The 14,947-nt window shown below is 28.0% G+C and overlaps 1 protein-coding gene across 2 annotated transcripts in view; it reads left to right on the top strand.

The window, feature by feature from the left end:
- LOC118191667 (tRNA-specific adenosine-34 deaminase regulatory subunit adat3) overlaps window positions 1-13,619 on the top strand; it is a 38,767-nt gene extending 25,148 nt beyond the window's left edge. The window contains exons 6-9 of one of the 2 annotated variants that reach the window (XM_035362501.2): window positions 5,156-5,255; window positions 9,343-9,496; window positions 10,581-10,737; window positions 13,327-13,619. In XM_035362501.2, the coding sequence (XP_035218392.1) occupies window positions 5,156-5,255; window positions 9,343-9,496; window positions 10,581-10,737; window positions 13,327-13,525 (610 nt within the window). In that variant the 3' untranslated portion in view covers window positions 13,526-13,619. Of the gene's footprint in view, window positions 1-5,155; window positions 5,256-9,342; window positions 9,497-10,580; window positions 10,738-10,803; window positions 10,854-13,326 lie in introns of both variants that reach the window. The other variant, XM_035362502.2, reaches the window with a different exon arrangement.
- Window positions 13,620-14,947: the final 1,328 nt, after the last annotated feature.

Genomic DNA, 14,947 nt, shown 5'->3' with positions numbered 1-14,947 from the left:
ATTTTAAATAATTGTTTTTTATAACTTAATTTTTTTTCAAGTGCAGTGAAATTCTGATCATCCAGAAAATCCAGATATTTAAAACTATAAATCTAGATATTTAAAAATTCCAAATAATTGCTTTGCCTTTCAGTGGATTTAGAAGAACAGTTTGCAATAAAAGTTAATACTGAAACTGTTAGAAGAAACTTTAGGGCACATGGATATAATGGACGATCAGTAAGAAGGAAATTCTTCGTCAACATGAAAACAAAGAAAATATGCCTAAGTTCTTAAAATCTATGGTAAATGAAGATTTATCATATTAAAACAATGTTACATTTGCAAATGAGCCGCAGTTGGAAGCAATTAAGGCCAATGAATGAATTGTTGTGTGGCCAAAGCTGAATAAAAAGTTGAATCCAAATCATTTATTGTACGTTGTTTAGTATGAGCTATGATCTATGTTAGTGACAGAACTATGATCAATAACACTTCTATATTTAAAAAGTAAGGAAAAAATATGTCTGAAAAAGTTATAGCAGTTATTATGGAACTTCTATAACTATTAGAAGTTATAACGGTTGGTGATATTTTGCTGCCCCTAGGATGGGAAATATAGTTTTTATAGAAAATAATATGGATGAGTATAAATATGTAAATATTCTTAGTGAAAACCTGAAAGCATGGGTAAGAAAACTTAGAATGCAAAATACATTCAAGATCTATCAAGACCTAAACATATAACCATAAATGCTTGCTTATTGTTTTCATACAACTGAATTCCTGCATATTCTCTGAACATAAATCCTATTGAACATGCATGGAGTGAGATGGAGAAAGAATAGGGAAACATGACATTTCTTCAAAAGCTCTTCTGAAAGAAATTTTTATGGAGAAATAGTACAAAATAAAACATTCTTACATGAATTTTTCTTTCTTTTCTTTCTTTCTTTCTTTCTTTTTTTTTTTTTTTTTTTTTTTTCCCATCTGCCAAAGTGTAAATTATAGTGTAATTTTGGCTAATATCCAACAAAATATTGAAGGTCTCATTATTTTTGTGTTTTCATTAAATATAAATTGTCCAGTACTTTAAAATGTTTATGTGTGTTTATTTTCAGAACTTCTTGAATAAATTATTTTTGGAATCAAAAATGCTTTGGAAAACTTTTTCCAAAACAAGCAGGTTTTAAAAAAGGTGATCAATAGCATATGCGAAAATATAAAATCATTTCTTTAGTGTATAGTTACTGATATTTGCAAATAAAACTGGAAAACATAAGTGTCTGGAAACAAATGTGAGCCACTGTGTGTGTATATATAATATATATATATATATATATATATATATATATATATAATTAAAATTAATTCAGCACAACAAATTCTATTTGGTAATATAGAAAAAAGAACTGGCTCAAGAATTGGAAAAAAAAAAACTGTTTCAATTGTGTGTAAAATAATTAAATACAAGATGATAATGAAAAATGAAATGATATATTATCCCCTAGTACATTTTCTATAGGGCCTAGTATACTGAGAAATGCAAAAGAAAAAGCCTTGTTTATGAACCAGTTCATGCATGATGCATGATAAGAGATCAAAATAGACTAAGAAAAATGTAATTTTAAATTATATCGAGGTCAAATCGTGCATATACTAGCCAAACCCTACAAGCTGAAATTGGAAGTTAAACTGCAAAAGAGAAACGAAATTGAAGCAAAAATAGAGTTATGCAATAAGAATAATTAAAATTAAAAAAGTCTTTCTAAAATAATTTTGAAATGTGTAAGTAAACACAATTTTTTTTTTTTTTTTTTTTTTGTTATTGTTGTATAAAGTCATTTTTAACTGTAGAATCCGGCAATAAAAACTAAAGTTAGTTAAATAAAACCCAAAGAAAATAATAATTAAATATAATTTATATAAAATGACTTAATTCCATTCAAAGAAACATATTTTGAATATAATTATGTAAAAACGAAAACTTTGAACTAAATTTAATAATGCACTTGAAATTAGGTATGAACAACAAAACAGTAAAATATAAACCTTATGGTAAAGCACAAGTAAATTTAGTATCAATTAATCCACAACATTATGATCAGTAACACTTCTATATTTAAAAAGTAAGGAAAAAATATGTCTGAAGAAGTTATAGCAGTATTGTCAGAATGAAAATAGAAAAAATATTTGGAAGATGAGTGTTGAGTTGTTAAAAGTTTCACTGTTGCTGGCTCTTATGAGACATGAAAGTAAAGTAAAGAGAATTAAAAATGGGAAAGGTGATGAGTACTACCAAATATGAAAAGACAACAGAAACAAGGTAGAACATAAACCAAAATGAATATAGATTTAAATTTCATACAAAATCAAACATAGTTGATTTCATAATAAAAATTTTGTATGAAATCAAACATTTCATAGTTTCAAACAAAAACCAAAATGAATATGGATTTAAATTTCGAATTTGAGTTTGTAGGACATAAAAAGAAATATAATTAAAAGAATGCAATTGTAGAACTTAAAAACAAATATAATTTTTTTAAGTTTTAAATTAAAAACTTTTTAATTTAGTAACTTAAGTTAAAAGTTAATCCAGTATACTTGTGTAGTCTGTTTTTGAAAAAGGGAAAAAAGGAACACATACTTTGCTTAACAAAGATTCATGAAATAAACAAAGAAGAATTCACCTGTATATGTAATGAATAATTGCTTTTCCATTAGTGATTATAGATTATATAAATGCTAAACATTTCAAGTCTCTCTTTGTGATACATACTTTTGTATAAATGGTAAATTATCATATGTTATGCTAGTTTATTGTTTAACTTTTTGATGGGCATAAATGAGCTCAGCTCGCATTCCAGTTATGCACTGCTGTGGGCGCAAATAAAGCAGCTCGTATTGCAAATTTTCAACAGATATTGCATATGTTGAGACGAAAGAATTGCCTAATCTGACAACTGCCAAACTGTTAACAGAACAATTTAAAATGTATATGCAGTAAAAAATTTAATTTTACTTGGGCTCAGAAAAAAGTTTAAATAATCTGGATAATTGAAACTCTGAGTATCTAGAATCTGCATAGTTATAGTTTTATTGTAAATGGCTGTTCTATTTGGTAGCTTGCTGAAACATTTTGAGACATGCTTATGTCTTAATTATAACTCTGACAATTTTCAAATAAATTTTGGTAACTGAAATGGTGAATTGTAATGCATAATTTTAGACATAGTATCTATTAAAGTTTATTTGTTTCCTATCCCACTGTATTCTGGGATGATTATTACTATAAAAATAGAGACTGTAGGTTGATATTAGTAAATCTTTAATATGATAACTTTAGTTTTTAAATGTAAAACATTCAACTTGATTTCTAATAATGTCATTATTCTATAAACAAAAATTATTACGTTCAGTCATTTACATTTATGCTTTTATCTAATGATTTAAAAGTGTTACCTTGGTATGCATTAGAAATACTAAAGAGTATCTTTTATTGCAGTGTTATTATGAATATTTATAAAAATTAATATTCTTATTAAACTAGTATTAAACAATTTATATTTCCATGTAACTATATTACTGTCCTATTGACTGTGAAACTGTTTGCCAAGCTGCGGGATTTGGGAGCAGTTACAGACAAATGGGATATAAACACTCTTGTTGTGTGCTCTTCTGTTTGATGTACCCCAACTGATTCTCAATAAGCCATTTTTCGTTTTCATGAGCATAAAAATTGAATGATATAAAATATGATCATAATATAAAATTTATGATTTTATAACAAAGCTATAAATTAACTGCTATTGCTGAATTTTTTTTTTTCCTTGTGTTTTGAGACAAAAGATTAAAATTTGCAACCTGCATGGTCAGCTGAACATGGCCAGCAAAATAGCAATGGATTATAACAATTACCTGCAGGAAGTTTGTACTCATAGCATTCTAAATAAAACTTCTGGTAAAATCGAAGGGCCTAATGAAACAGTAGAAATCAAAGAAAGTCATTTTATGAAGTGCAAAAGCTGGTTGAATAATGATTGTTGATTAAATAAAGAGGCATCAGAATCCTGTGGGAATGTTTGGTGGAACTTTGCTAAGATCTACACCAATTTTCATGATTTGATGGCAACCAACTTTCATGGTTGGCAGGGTAATATGTAAGTGCCAAAATTTCTAAGTTATAAATCCAAATAAATAAATATAAATATGGAGAAAGTTATAATTATTAGAAATTATTATGTAAGTATTAGAAATTATTAAGTATTGTTGTAATAACTCGTAATAATTATGATATTTTTTTATTGTGTATATTTAATACACTAGTGAAAGTAGATATAATAAAACCATTACCTTATGAGTTGGATGAATATAACAATATAAATGTATATAGGAAGCATAAGCTTATTTTCAGATGGAATGTATTATGAGAAAGAAAGCAGAAAGGGATTAAAATGTTTGATAAATAATATTACCTGACAAAGGTGGTTATAGTATACAGGCTAAAAGATCAAAATTAATCTAAAATTAATCAAAATTAATTACTGCTTCCAATATTATAAATATACTTATTAAAGTTATTCCAGTATTCGTGATATGCCATACTTATGTTTCATGAAAGTTTCGATCCCTTACATTGTTATTTGGTACTTCCTGATTATCTGCGCACCTGGTTTCAGGATGTGGTGAAACTGCCATGTTTTTGGCATATTTTCAAGTAGGCACATGACAAGCCAACTCATGGATATACTTGCCATATATGTGTTTGAGTGCATTTGGATTTATATGCTTTATATTTAGCTGTCATTTTGCTGAAGTATTCATTGGCTGTAAAAATGTAAATATCATCCACATAGTTTTTGATTTATCGCATAAAATTCCTTGTTTCTTAGAAGGTGCTTCTTTTTATTTATGAGCAGAATATTTATAATCTGTAAAGTTAGCCAAACAAACACCTTTCACCAGTTTACAAAATTAGCAACTTTTTATGGTGGTGTGGATAATCAGTAAGTATCTGTCCTTTTTATAGATAGTAATAATTATTGTTGTCAATGTTCTATAGGTCAACTTGATAATTTTTATAAAAGTATGCACCATTAACATAATTAAAAAAAGATATTTTTTAATTTTCTATTCTATATTTTGATTAAATATTTCTCCTCCCCCCCAATAGTACAGAACAAATTTTGAATGATAAATTGTTCACTTCTGAAGAAAAGAAGGAAATGGAACTATTGATGAAGATGTGTATAAGTGCTGCAAAATATGGTGATGTATGGTGTTATTTTTCAGATGATTAAATTTAGCATGGAAAATTGTTTTTAATTTGCATTTTTAAAATTTGTTTTGAAATGAATAATTCATAGGGAGGTATGCTGTATCTATGTTTTGATTTGTATCAATGTAAAACTGAATTTTTCTGTGTTATTTAGAGTAGAATTATGCAGTTATACTTAACATTTCTGTATGCATGTTCATTTGACTGAAAAGAAAGAGGTCCTGATTAGTAGTTAGATAAAAACTATACATAAAAGAAATTATTAAGTCTCAAAACCAGATTTCATCATTTTATTATGATGAAAATTACAAATGCAGTTGTCAAATCTGTAACTTTTTTTTTTTTTTTTTTTTTTTTTTTAACTCAGGACAATTTATTTTAATGGAGCAAAAAGATCTTGCATTTAAAATATATTTCTGATATTAAGATCGATTTGTTTTTAAAAAATTTGTCTGAAAATATAGTATTATCATGAATATTGCAGCATTTTGCTGTTTGATAAATATTCAAAATTTAAAGAAAATTTTGTCTTTATTTGTTTATATATTATATTGCTTAAATATTTTTGATGTGAAGTAGTATTCCCTGAAGAATCATAATTATTTTATAGATCTTTAGATTTTTTTTTTTTTTTTAATTTCAAATTTTCTGTTCTGAGACATGAAGTTTAGGCTTTTAGGTATATATTATTATAATATAAATGCTGGCCTATGAATGACCAAATGAATAAGATTGTGGAACAGTGGTAATTTGATTTTGGTTCGAATCCTGCACAAGTTCACTACATTGGTAATACAAGTAATATGAGCTATTTTCTCTCAAGAAGTCCTGTACAAAGACATCTTTTCCTCTAGACTTGTGGTGGTTGAATGTTTCACCATAATCAATAAAAGACATTAGTGCCTATGTTAATGAGCTACACATGCATATTCTTTTTGTGTAATTTAAATTATTACTCTGAGCATTTCTTTTAAAATAAGTCAAATACAACATGGATCTGAATGAGGGAAGAGATGTTTCATTAAAGACTTTATCACGGAATCTTGCCCATATTATTATTATACGGAAGAAAATAACTCTGATTCAACAAAAAGTAAAAAAAAAAAAAAAAAAAGAATTTATTTTGCCAAATCAATTACATTGCTGGTTGGAGTTATCAGGAAATGACTAAGCAAGTTAATGATTAAAGGTAGTGTATAGCAATCTTTAAAAAACAGCAGTAACATTGTAGAGTCATCAGGTATTTTGAAGCAGGAAACATAAAAATTAAGCAATGCTCTTGCCAAGACTCAAACCTGGACTTCTCGAATATGCGGCAAGTATACTAACCATTACGCTACGAAGACATGCAGAAAGGGAGAATATACATTATCCTTTTTAAAGGGTGACTGGAGATTAGCAAATCCAATCACCAAATCCAGTGGTGGAAAATCATCATCCACCACCTTTTAGTTCAGGCGCCACTGTAGAGACATTAGGATTTTTGAAGGAGGAGACATGAAAAACAAGCATGCCCTCATTGGGACTTGAACCTGGACCTCTCGAATACATGCCAAGTGTGCTAACCATTACACCATGTAAGCATGCAGAAAGTAGAGAGAAAATACCTATAAATTTCATCCTTCAGTAATTATAAGGCAAATCAAAAACTTGAAGTTTAAAAGTGCATTGGCAAATTTTCAGATAATATCTTTTTCTATCAGTGGCATGCAGTCTATAGAAGCTGTAGATGTACCACTTCCCTTGTATTCTTTAAAATGTAATAAATACATATATTATTGGGTGATTATTTTTGTCAAAATATTTATGTTGTTCTTGTGAACTAAACATAATGGTTTATACTTGTAAATAGTTTATTTTAAAAGACAAAAATAAAGAAAGAGAAGATATGAGATGCAAAGAATGTATGTAGGATGTTCACCATATGATAACATGAAAACAGACTATTGGGGCTACCAACAGCAGTCTGTCTCATTGCGGCAGGAATTGCTGATTGGGAATTCGTATGTGTATATTGCGAAAGGAAATGCTGTATTGTTAAATACTTGTTAACTTCCATGGCAAAAATATTTTCATCCTGTAAAGTAGACAGAGCATGCACTTTAGAGAGTACCAATCTTCCATGGCTTAGCTCATGCACACCAAACACTTCTGCTGATTCTATCCCCTAGACACTCATAATGAGTTAGTTGAGTAATTAATTAGATTGTTTTAAGATTTAAAGAGTAAAGAATATTTTATGTTAATTTTATTAATGTTTTAAAAAAATAAATTCAAATTCATAGAATTGGGGAAAATTTTGTGCAAGTAAAATTTTCATATTTTTATTTTTAATTTTAGCCCGTATGTCATAGTTACTGATTCAGAATGTAACTGTGCTGTTGAAAATTTATTTACAAAACGTTTAGTCTCAGGACCCTATAATGTGGGGAATAAAAGACAAAAGCCTAAATTAAATATAACTATTTCAACAAAAAAATTTGCTTGACATTTACATGATAAAATTTATGATGATATAAAATTGTTTTGTGGATGCATAAAAATGCAAACATTGTATTGTTGGGCTTGTTTGCTGTTTTCAAAGGAAATCAGTGCGTGGAATGAAAATGGTTTTGATGATTCAAATGATTTTAAGTAAAACTTATAAAAGATGTGAGATTACCAAACATCACATTGATTTTTTCATAAAATTTAAGTAATTTGGATATCAAAACAAAATAGAGTTTAACATTAGTCGCCAATATAAAATAAACATTTAAAATTATAAAAGAAAGTAATGGCTAATAGATATATAATATCTAAGTGAATAAATGGTATATGTTTCTTGTCAAAGCAAGAATTGGCATTTAGAGGACATAGGAAACCTACTGAATCTAATAGCAGAGGTAATTATGTTGAACTTGTTTGTTTAGTAAAAATGCCAAATAATCAATTAAAAGTATATTTTGAGAAGTCTGTGGTTTTCACTGCCTTATCTACAGAATTTAAAATGTTAGAAAATTGCTAAATATCATTAGAAGCATTAGAAAACGTTTTATTGCAAAAAATTAAAAAGAAATTTGAGAATGCAACATTTGTTGTAAGAAAACACCCATCTAACAATTGGAGAGTTTTTGTTCAATTGCAGGGAATGTTACTTAGATTTTTCATGATTCCTGCCCACAAAAACCTTGATGACACTATAAATCTAAAAGATGCTAACTGAGCAGTAGCAAAGATTGCTGCAGGATAAAATGCTCATCAGATGTTATAAAATATGTTCTAGATAGAGGGAAAGGAACACATAATTTTCAAACAAGGGGAATGATCTTCAAAGGCATGAGGGAAATGATCCCAAACATTCACTGGGTATCTAAAGTGCAAGGTAAAATCAAGAATATGTAGAATGCACTGCAGAACATGAAAGAGGCAACACAACAGATGTGCTTTACTGTTAAACAAGTAGTGGGATATCCACAAAATTATTTTAAAAAGTATTAAAAAATGTGTCATCTTATTCATCATTTGGGTCAAGTGGACTTCATGTGATTAGTTCAAAAATTTTATTATCAGTTAAGAAAATAATCTACAATATTGTACTAAGTTCTGTGAAAATTATCTAGGGAATGAGAAAGAAACAACTGTTATACTTTAAATTTCGTATTGTCCATTGCAGAGCCCGTTTTCAATCACATAAAACACTTGAAAGATCGGCGGTATTTATTTCAAAATAATTTTCTAGATCATAGCTTGAAAAGTCCAAAATTATTTTTTAAAAAAATATTTGGGGAATAAAGTAGCATGTAGGGAAAATTTAAAGAAAAACTTTAATAAAACTTGCTCATTTTTAGAGAGATTGAAAGCTTTGATTTAAGTGAAATTGATTTCATATAAAATAGTGCTTTTTCTGTTATTTTGTATTCATAGTTCAATTTAAATAATATTAATTTTGTTTGAATTAAATGAACATATTTTTATATATAATGGCATATGTTCTTGATTGTTTTTGATGTAATCTTGAGAAAGGAAACAAGTAGTTGGCTTTATTATGCATATGCAAGCACTTATTATTTATTGCTTATTTTCAGTTGTTTGTATTTTAGATTAAAGTTGGCTGTATTATTGTTGATCCATCATCTTCAAAAATTATTGCAATTGCTCATGACTGTAGGAATTTGCATCCTATGCAACATGCTATTATGGTTGCAATTGATCTAGTGGCTAGAAGTCAAGGTGGCGGATCGTGGAACATTGATAGTATGGTTTATGCTTCTTTCATTGTTTATTCTATTTAACTGATGATTATATTTTAGTTTCTTACAGAAAAGTAAATAAAATGGAAAAAAAGTAAAGAAATGAAGGAATGCTACAGTCTTTGGAGCTGTTAACAGGGATGAATTTATTAACAATAATTTAACTTATTTGAAAATAAAAACTGGTTATTAGGTCTGACAAAATGCAAAGTAATTAAATAATTTTCCCCCCAAATAGTTAATTCAATTTGAAATGAGGGATACACTCCTTGGGGCTGCTAAAGGAGATTAATTGTTAGTATCATTTGTTCATTCTCATTGAATGGAAAAATGATACAGTTCTTGGGGATAAATTTACTGACAAACTTACTTGAAGATAAAACTATAGTATTATTTCTGTAATAAAATGCAAAGTAATAATTAATTAAATTTTGTTTTCTATTTTCCTAAAAAATATGTTAATTTTCGATTTTTGTTGTTGTTATGAACTGAAATTCCATTTCAGAATCCATTCAGACTCATAAATTGAAAGTAGATGTTTCAGTAAATATAAAAATATACATACATACGTATGCATACCTATTACCAAAGAAGGCTATTCCAGGCATACAGATAAAAATAAATATAATGAAAACATTTTCATTAATTAATAATATAGTAGTGTTATGTAGGAAAAAATATTAATATCATATATTAATATGAAATAAGTATAAAATCAATTTCGTTCAGCTGATTTTCTCTTTCTGTGGAATTTATTATTTCTGACATTTCTCATGAATTATGTAATTTTCATAATTAATATTTAATTATGAAAATATTTAGGAAATTAGGAACTATCTTTAATGAAATATAAAACATAATGTGCTTGTGCATGTATAATTCTATTTTTAACCATCTAACTATATTAAATCTTACTAAAGTATGTGATCTTGAATTTGTAATTGAAAAGAAATATCATGCCTTCCTTATACACTTTTGTAAACTCTCAGGACACATTTTTATTTTACAGGCTTTTATTTAATGTTTTGTAAAATTCATATACAGTTTTAGTTATTACCCTATTAAAATTGTTCTTAATTTTCTGAAAGGTGAACATGTGTATCATTTGCCTTTCTCTAAGGAAGAAGCTGAGAAAAATATTGCTGAATTGAAAAGCCTGAATCCAGGGAAAGATATTAAAAAAATGTCCCTTCCTTATTTATGCACTGGATATGATCTTTATGTCACAAGAGAGCCTTGCATTATGTGAGTGATTATTAATTTCCTTTTTATATGTTTGAAGATAATAGTTTTTTGCATTCCATCCTTTAGATTTTTGTATCATCAGTGAATGCCAATCCTTCTGATGCCATTTACAGAAGGTATGATTTATTATCTCATGAAACTATCTTAAAGCACTTGTAACTTGGTTAGTTGTGTTAATTGTATATTTTAATTTACTAATGTATCTTTTGAGTTTTTCCTTGCCCTTTTCAGTAAGCTAGCTAATATTTCTTTTTTGATAAATTAATATTTCATTTCAAAATTAAAAAAAATAAATTGAATAGTTCCCCCCTTATAAATGCATTATTTAATTACAGAGTAATAATAACATAAAGGAGCTGATGTATTACTTATAACAGAGGTTTTCAACTAGGTGTGTGTGTGTGGGGGGAGATTTTATAGCTTTTCAGGGGGAGAGAGGATTCAGTCAGTCTTTTATTTAGCTGCTGAATAATTAGTTTTACTTGGTATAAAAAACTTTTATTTTTGTTATTTATCAATATTTTCTATATTTTTGTAGTTTATTTTATAAAAACACATTAAAAATAATCTTAGTCTAAATAAATGTATATGTATTTTTTTAATTTGGGGAAGGAGAAGAGGGAAGGATCTGCAGTTTGAGAACAACTGTATTATAATCTAGTGAACAACTTTACGAAATTCTTTGTACAACATTACTAATATTTAGCTTTATCACACAACGTGAAGACACTTCTGTGTAATGTAACCGAAAAATATAGTTTAAACGGAAGTTCTTGAGAAGGCAATCTGAACAATAATTTTTTTAAGTAATCTTTATTTTGCTATTCTTAGGATGCTTTCTGATTATTGTGGCATTGTTCACTAATTTAGCATATAAAGTATCCATAAAATTAGCAAAAAGCAATGTTAGATTAATGTTATATTTTACATAAAATCTCTGTGCATTTCAAGGGAATCTAAATAAGTTGCTCTTCTTGAAGGGAAAAAACATTTAGCATCCTCTCTCCCTAGAAATAAGCTATTTAATTACAGAAGAATAATAATAACGTAAAAATTAAGGAGGTAACAATTTTAGAGTTATCTGTTGAGACAGCAAGGAAAGCTTTTTAACACGTGATAAATTTTTGGATAGAAAATTAAGAGCCTTTACTAAAGCTCATAAGTTTTAATGAATGTGGAATCTAATTTATCAGTGAAGAAATTTTTAGGCTTATTTTAAAAAACATTTAAGCTTAATATAATTGAAGTTAAAAGGAAGGTCCACCAATGGTTTGCTATGGAAGTTTTATTAATTCTCTTTTTCCTAACTTAAGATTTATGTTTTTTATGCAAATTTGTAACACTTTCTGAGTTTGAGTAGTGTTAATTAAACTGTACTGATAAAGAATATTATAATTCCACTAGACGTAAAATCTGAAATGTGATCTTTGATCAATATTTAATATATTTTTTTAGAGAGAGTGAAAATGACGTGTTTGAAAATCAATTGTCTGGATAATCTGTGGAATTTTGGGAATTAACAGAATGGAGGGAAAAAAAATGGTTGACAATAAGGTTTCAATGGAAAAGTGTTTTTTATTTTTTGTATTATTACCATAAAAAAAAGGAGAAAGATATGATTCAGTGGCAAGAGCTTTCAAATAGGTTAAGTATTTAATGTTGCAGAAGATTATGAAATAGAAAACTAAGTATACAGAAAAATGTTAGAGTAGAAATGGGCCATTTTTTATTTAGTAAAGTGGGATAGTATTTGGCATAAGAAAAGGGTAGAATAGTTTCTTATAAAATTTAGTATTGAAATTAAATTGTGTCATTAAAATGCCAAGGAAAGAAAGGTTCATTAGAGATTGTTTTGAGAATAAATTTAGAAGACAAGATTGTTGGAAGTCCCAATAGAAAAATATATTTACTAAATAATTTTTTTTATTATAAAAAAGTGTAAAGTTGTTATATAAGTAAGTGTTGTAGTGTAAAGTGTTAGAGTAAATCTTAAACAAAAGTAGTTTTTAAATCAGTTTTATCTTAAAAACATGATTGTTTTTAATTATGTTTAGAAAATTTTAATTATTTTTAATGTAAAGTGATTTTTAGTTTGTTAGAATAGCCTAAACATTTTTTATTTCATCTCTGTATGAAGTAAAGTAGTATTTCATGAAAATTTAAACATTTTATGCATCATCTAATGTAGATCTTCATTTTATGGTTAATTACTATAATGTCAGAGCTTCCTACACTTTCAGCAGTAAGTGACATTATTATAAAATCTGCATTTTAAATAATTTTAATGAAGTACTTCTTTTTAGTAGATGTAATAATAATGTTAAATACTGCCTTAAATGCTAAATATTGAATGTCTGAAAGTTTTAAAAAGTTTCAAAGTTAAAAAGAAAAAAGCTTTATGCACTCATTTTCAAAAGCAAGTTTAAGTAAACTATAAAATTTCAGCAGTATTTTCATAAGTTTGGAATTATCATAAATCTTAAAATTTTCTGAGTAAGCATGTATTAATTCCTATAAAGGAAACAATGTTTTTAAAACACTATGCTTTTAATTTTACTTTGAATTCAAATTCCATTCTCTACCTTTTAGGTGTGCTATGGCCTTAGTTCATTCAAGAATCCGTAGAGTATTCTATGGCTGTAGAACACCGTGGGGTGCACTAGGAAGCCATTGCAAACTTCATTTGCAGACTAGTCTCAATCACCATTATGAAGTGTGGAGTGGTTTGCTAGAAAACCATTGTATTGATCTGTTAAAAGTTGAACCAGACAAGAGAAAATGCTCTTGATGTTTGCTCCACGCTTATTAGCTGTTGTATATGTTTTTATACAATAAAAACTGCATATTTGTACATTTTAAATAAAAAATATTTTTATTCAGAATTGCTTTACTGTAAGTTGAAATGTGAGTACTATTAAGTGAAACATTCATGGAGAAAATATACAGTACCATAAGGAAAAACTGTATTTAAATATTCTTATAAGGTATTTCTCCCACTTTCTTGGCATGCCTTCGTGGTGTGGTGGTCTGCACATTGGGCGTGTATTTCAGAGGTCTGTGGTTCGATTCCCGGCGAAGGCGTTGCATGTTTTTCATCTCTCATGCTTCCAAAACAATAGCTAATGACTCTACAGTGATGCCCGAACTAAAAGGGTTATGGATGATGAATCTCCACACTCAGGATTTGGCGATGGGGTCGCCCTTTAAAAGGGGGGAGTATATAAGGTATTTCTCCCACCTTCTTGGCATGCCTTCGTGATGTGGTGGTCTGCACTCTGGGCGCATTTTCCCAAAGGTCCTCGGTTCGATTCTCTGCGAAGGCGTTGCATATTTTTCATCTTTCCTCTTTCCAAATTAAAAACATAATGACTCTACATGCTTATGGTATATAATGAAGAATTCATTAATTAAAGACAAAGTAACTGATTTTTCTAGGTAAGAAATTTTCATATTTGTAATAAATCTCTGTATGTTATAAGTATTTAAATATTTTATAGCTATATTTTCTGTTCTCTGGCTTGTTAGCAAGTTTCTCTGTTAGAAAATCCTGTATGAAAGCATCACTTCCCTTAAGCAGACAGCTTTTGAATGCTTTGCCATATTCGAATAACTTGACCTGTTGTTTGTCATAAACATTGAGATTATGAATACATATATTTATAAGTTTTTAAAATCCTTTGTGGACGGTTGTTGCATATTTGTGGTAGATGTATACTCTGTTAAGAAGTGTCACATTCTGTTGATGAAAGAATCCTGCTTTAAAAGATGAGAATTGTACATGCATGTTTCCATGCAGGGCGTTTGTATACCAGAAACAGTTGGTATTAGGCATCCATTGCATTTTATGTAATATATTTTTTCATGTCTTGATTTGCAGCATATCAGATATTTATTTCATTTTATTTACTTTTCTATTATTTTATCTTTTTTTTTTTCTTTTAATGGGATAATATATAAAATGAGATAATATTAAAAATATAAAAGCATTGTGACGTAGACTTTCCGTCCGGGCAAATGCTGTGTTTTAAAATTATTTTATAAGTTTTTTGGTCTTGTGATCATACATTTTGTTTTTCTCCAATCCCCCGAGGATTTTTTTTCTTTTTTCCCCCGTGTAAAAGATATAATGCATTAAAATGAAAGCAGGAGTTAAAAATTTGTGGACAAGGGTTAAATATTCTGCCATTGTGACATACTATGCAATATAGTA

This window comes from Stegodyphus dumicola, chromosome 5, assembly GCF_044657685.1.
Source record: "Stegodyphus dumicola isolate Sdum_Otavi_A_Nest chromosome 5, ASM4465768v1".
NCBI lineage: Eukaryota > Metazoa > Arthropoda > Arachnida > Araneae > Eresidae > Stegodyphus > Stegodyphus dumicola.
The sequence above is the reverse complement of the archived record's forward strand: the minus strand, read 5'-3'. Positions and strand labels throughout refer to the sequence as shown.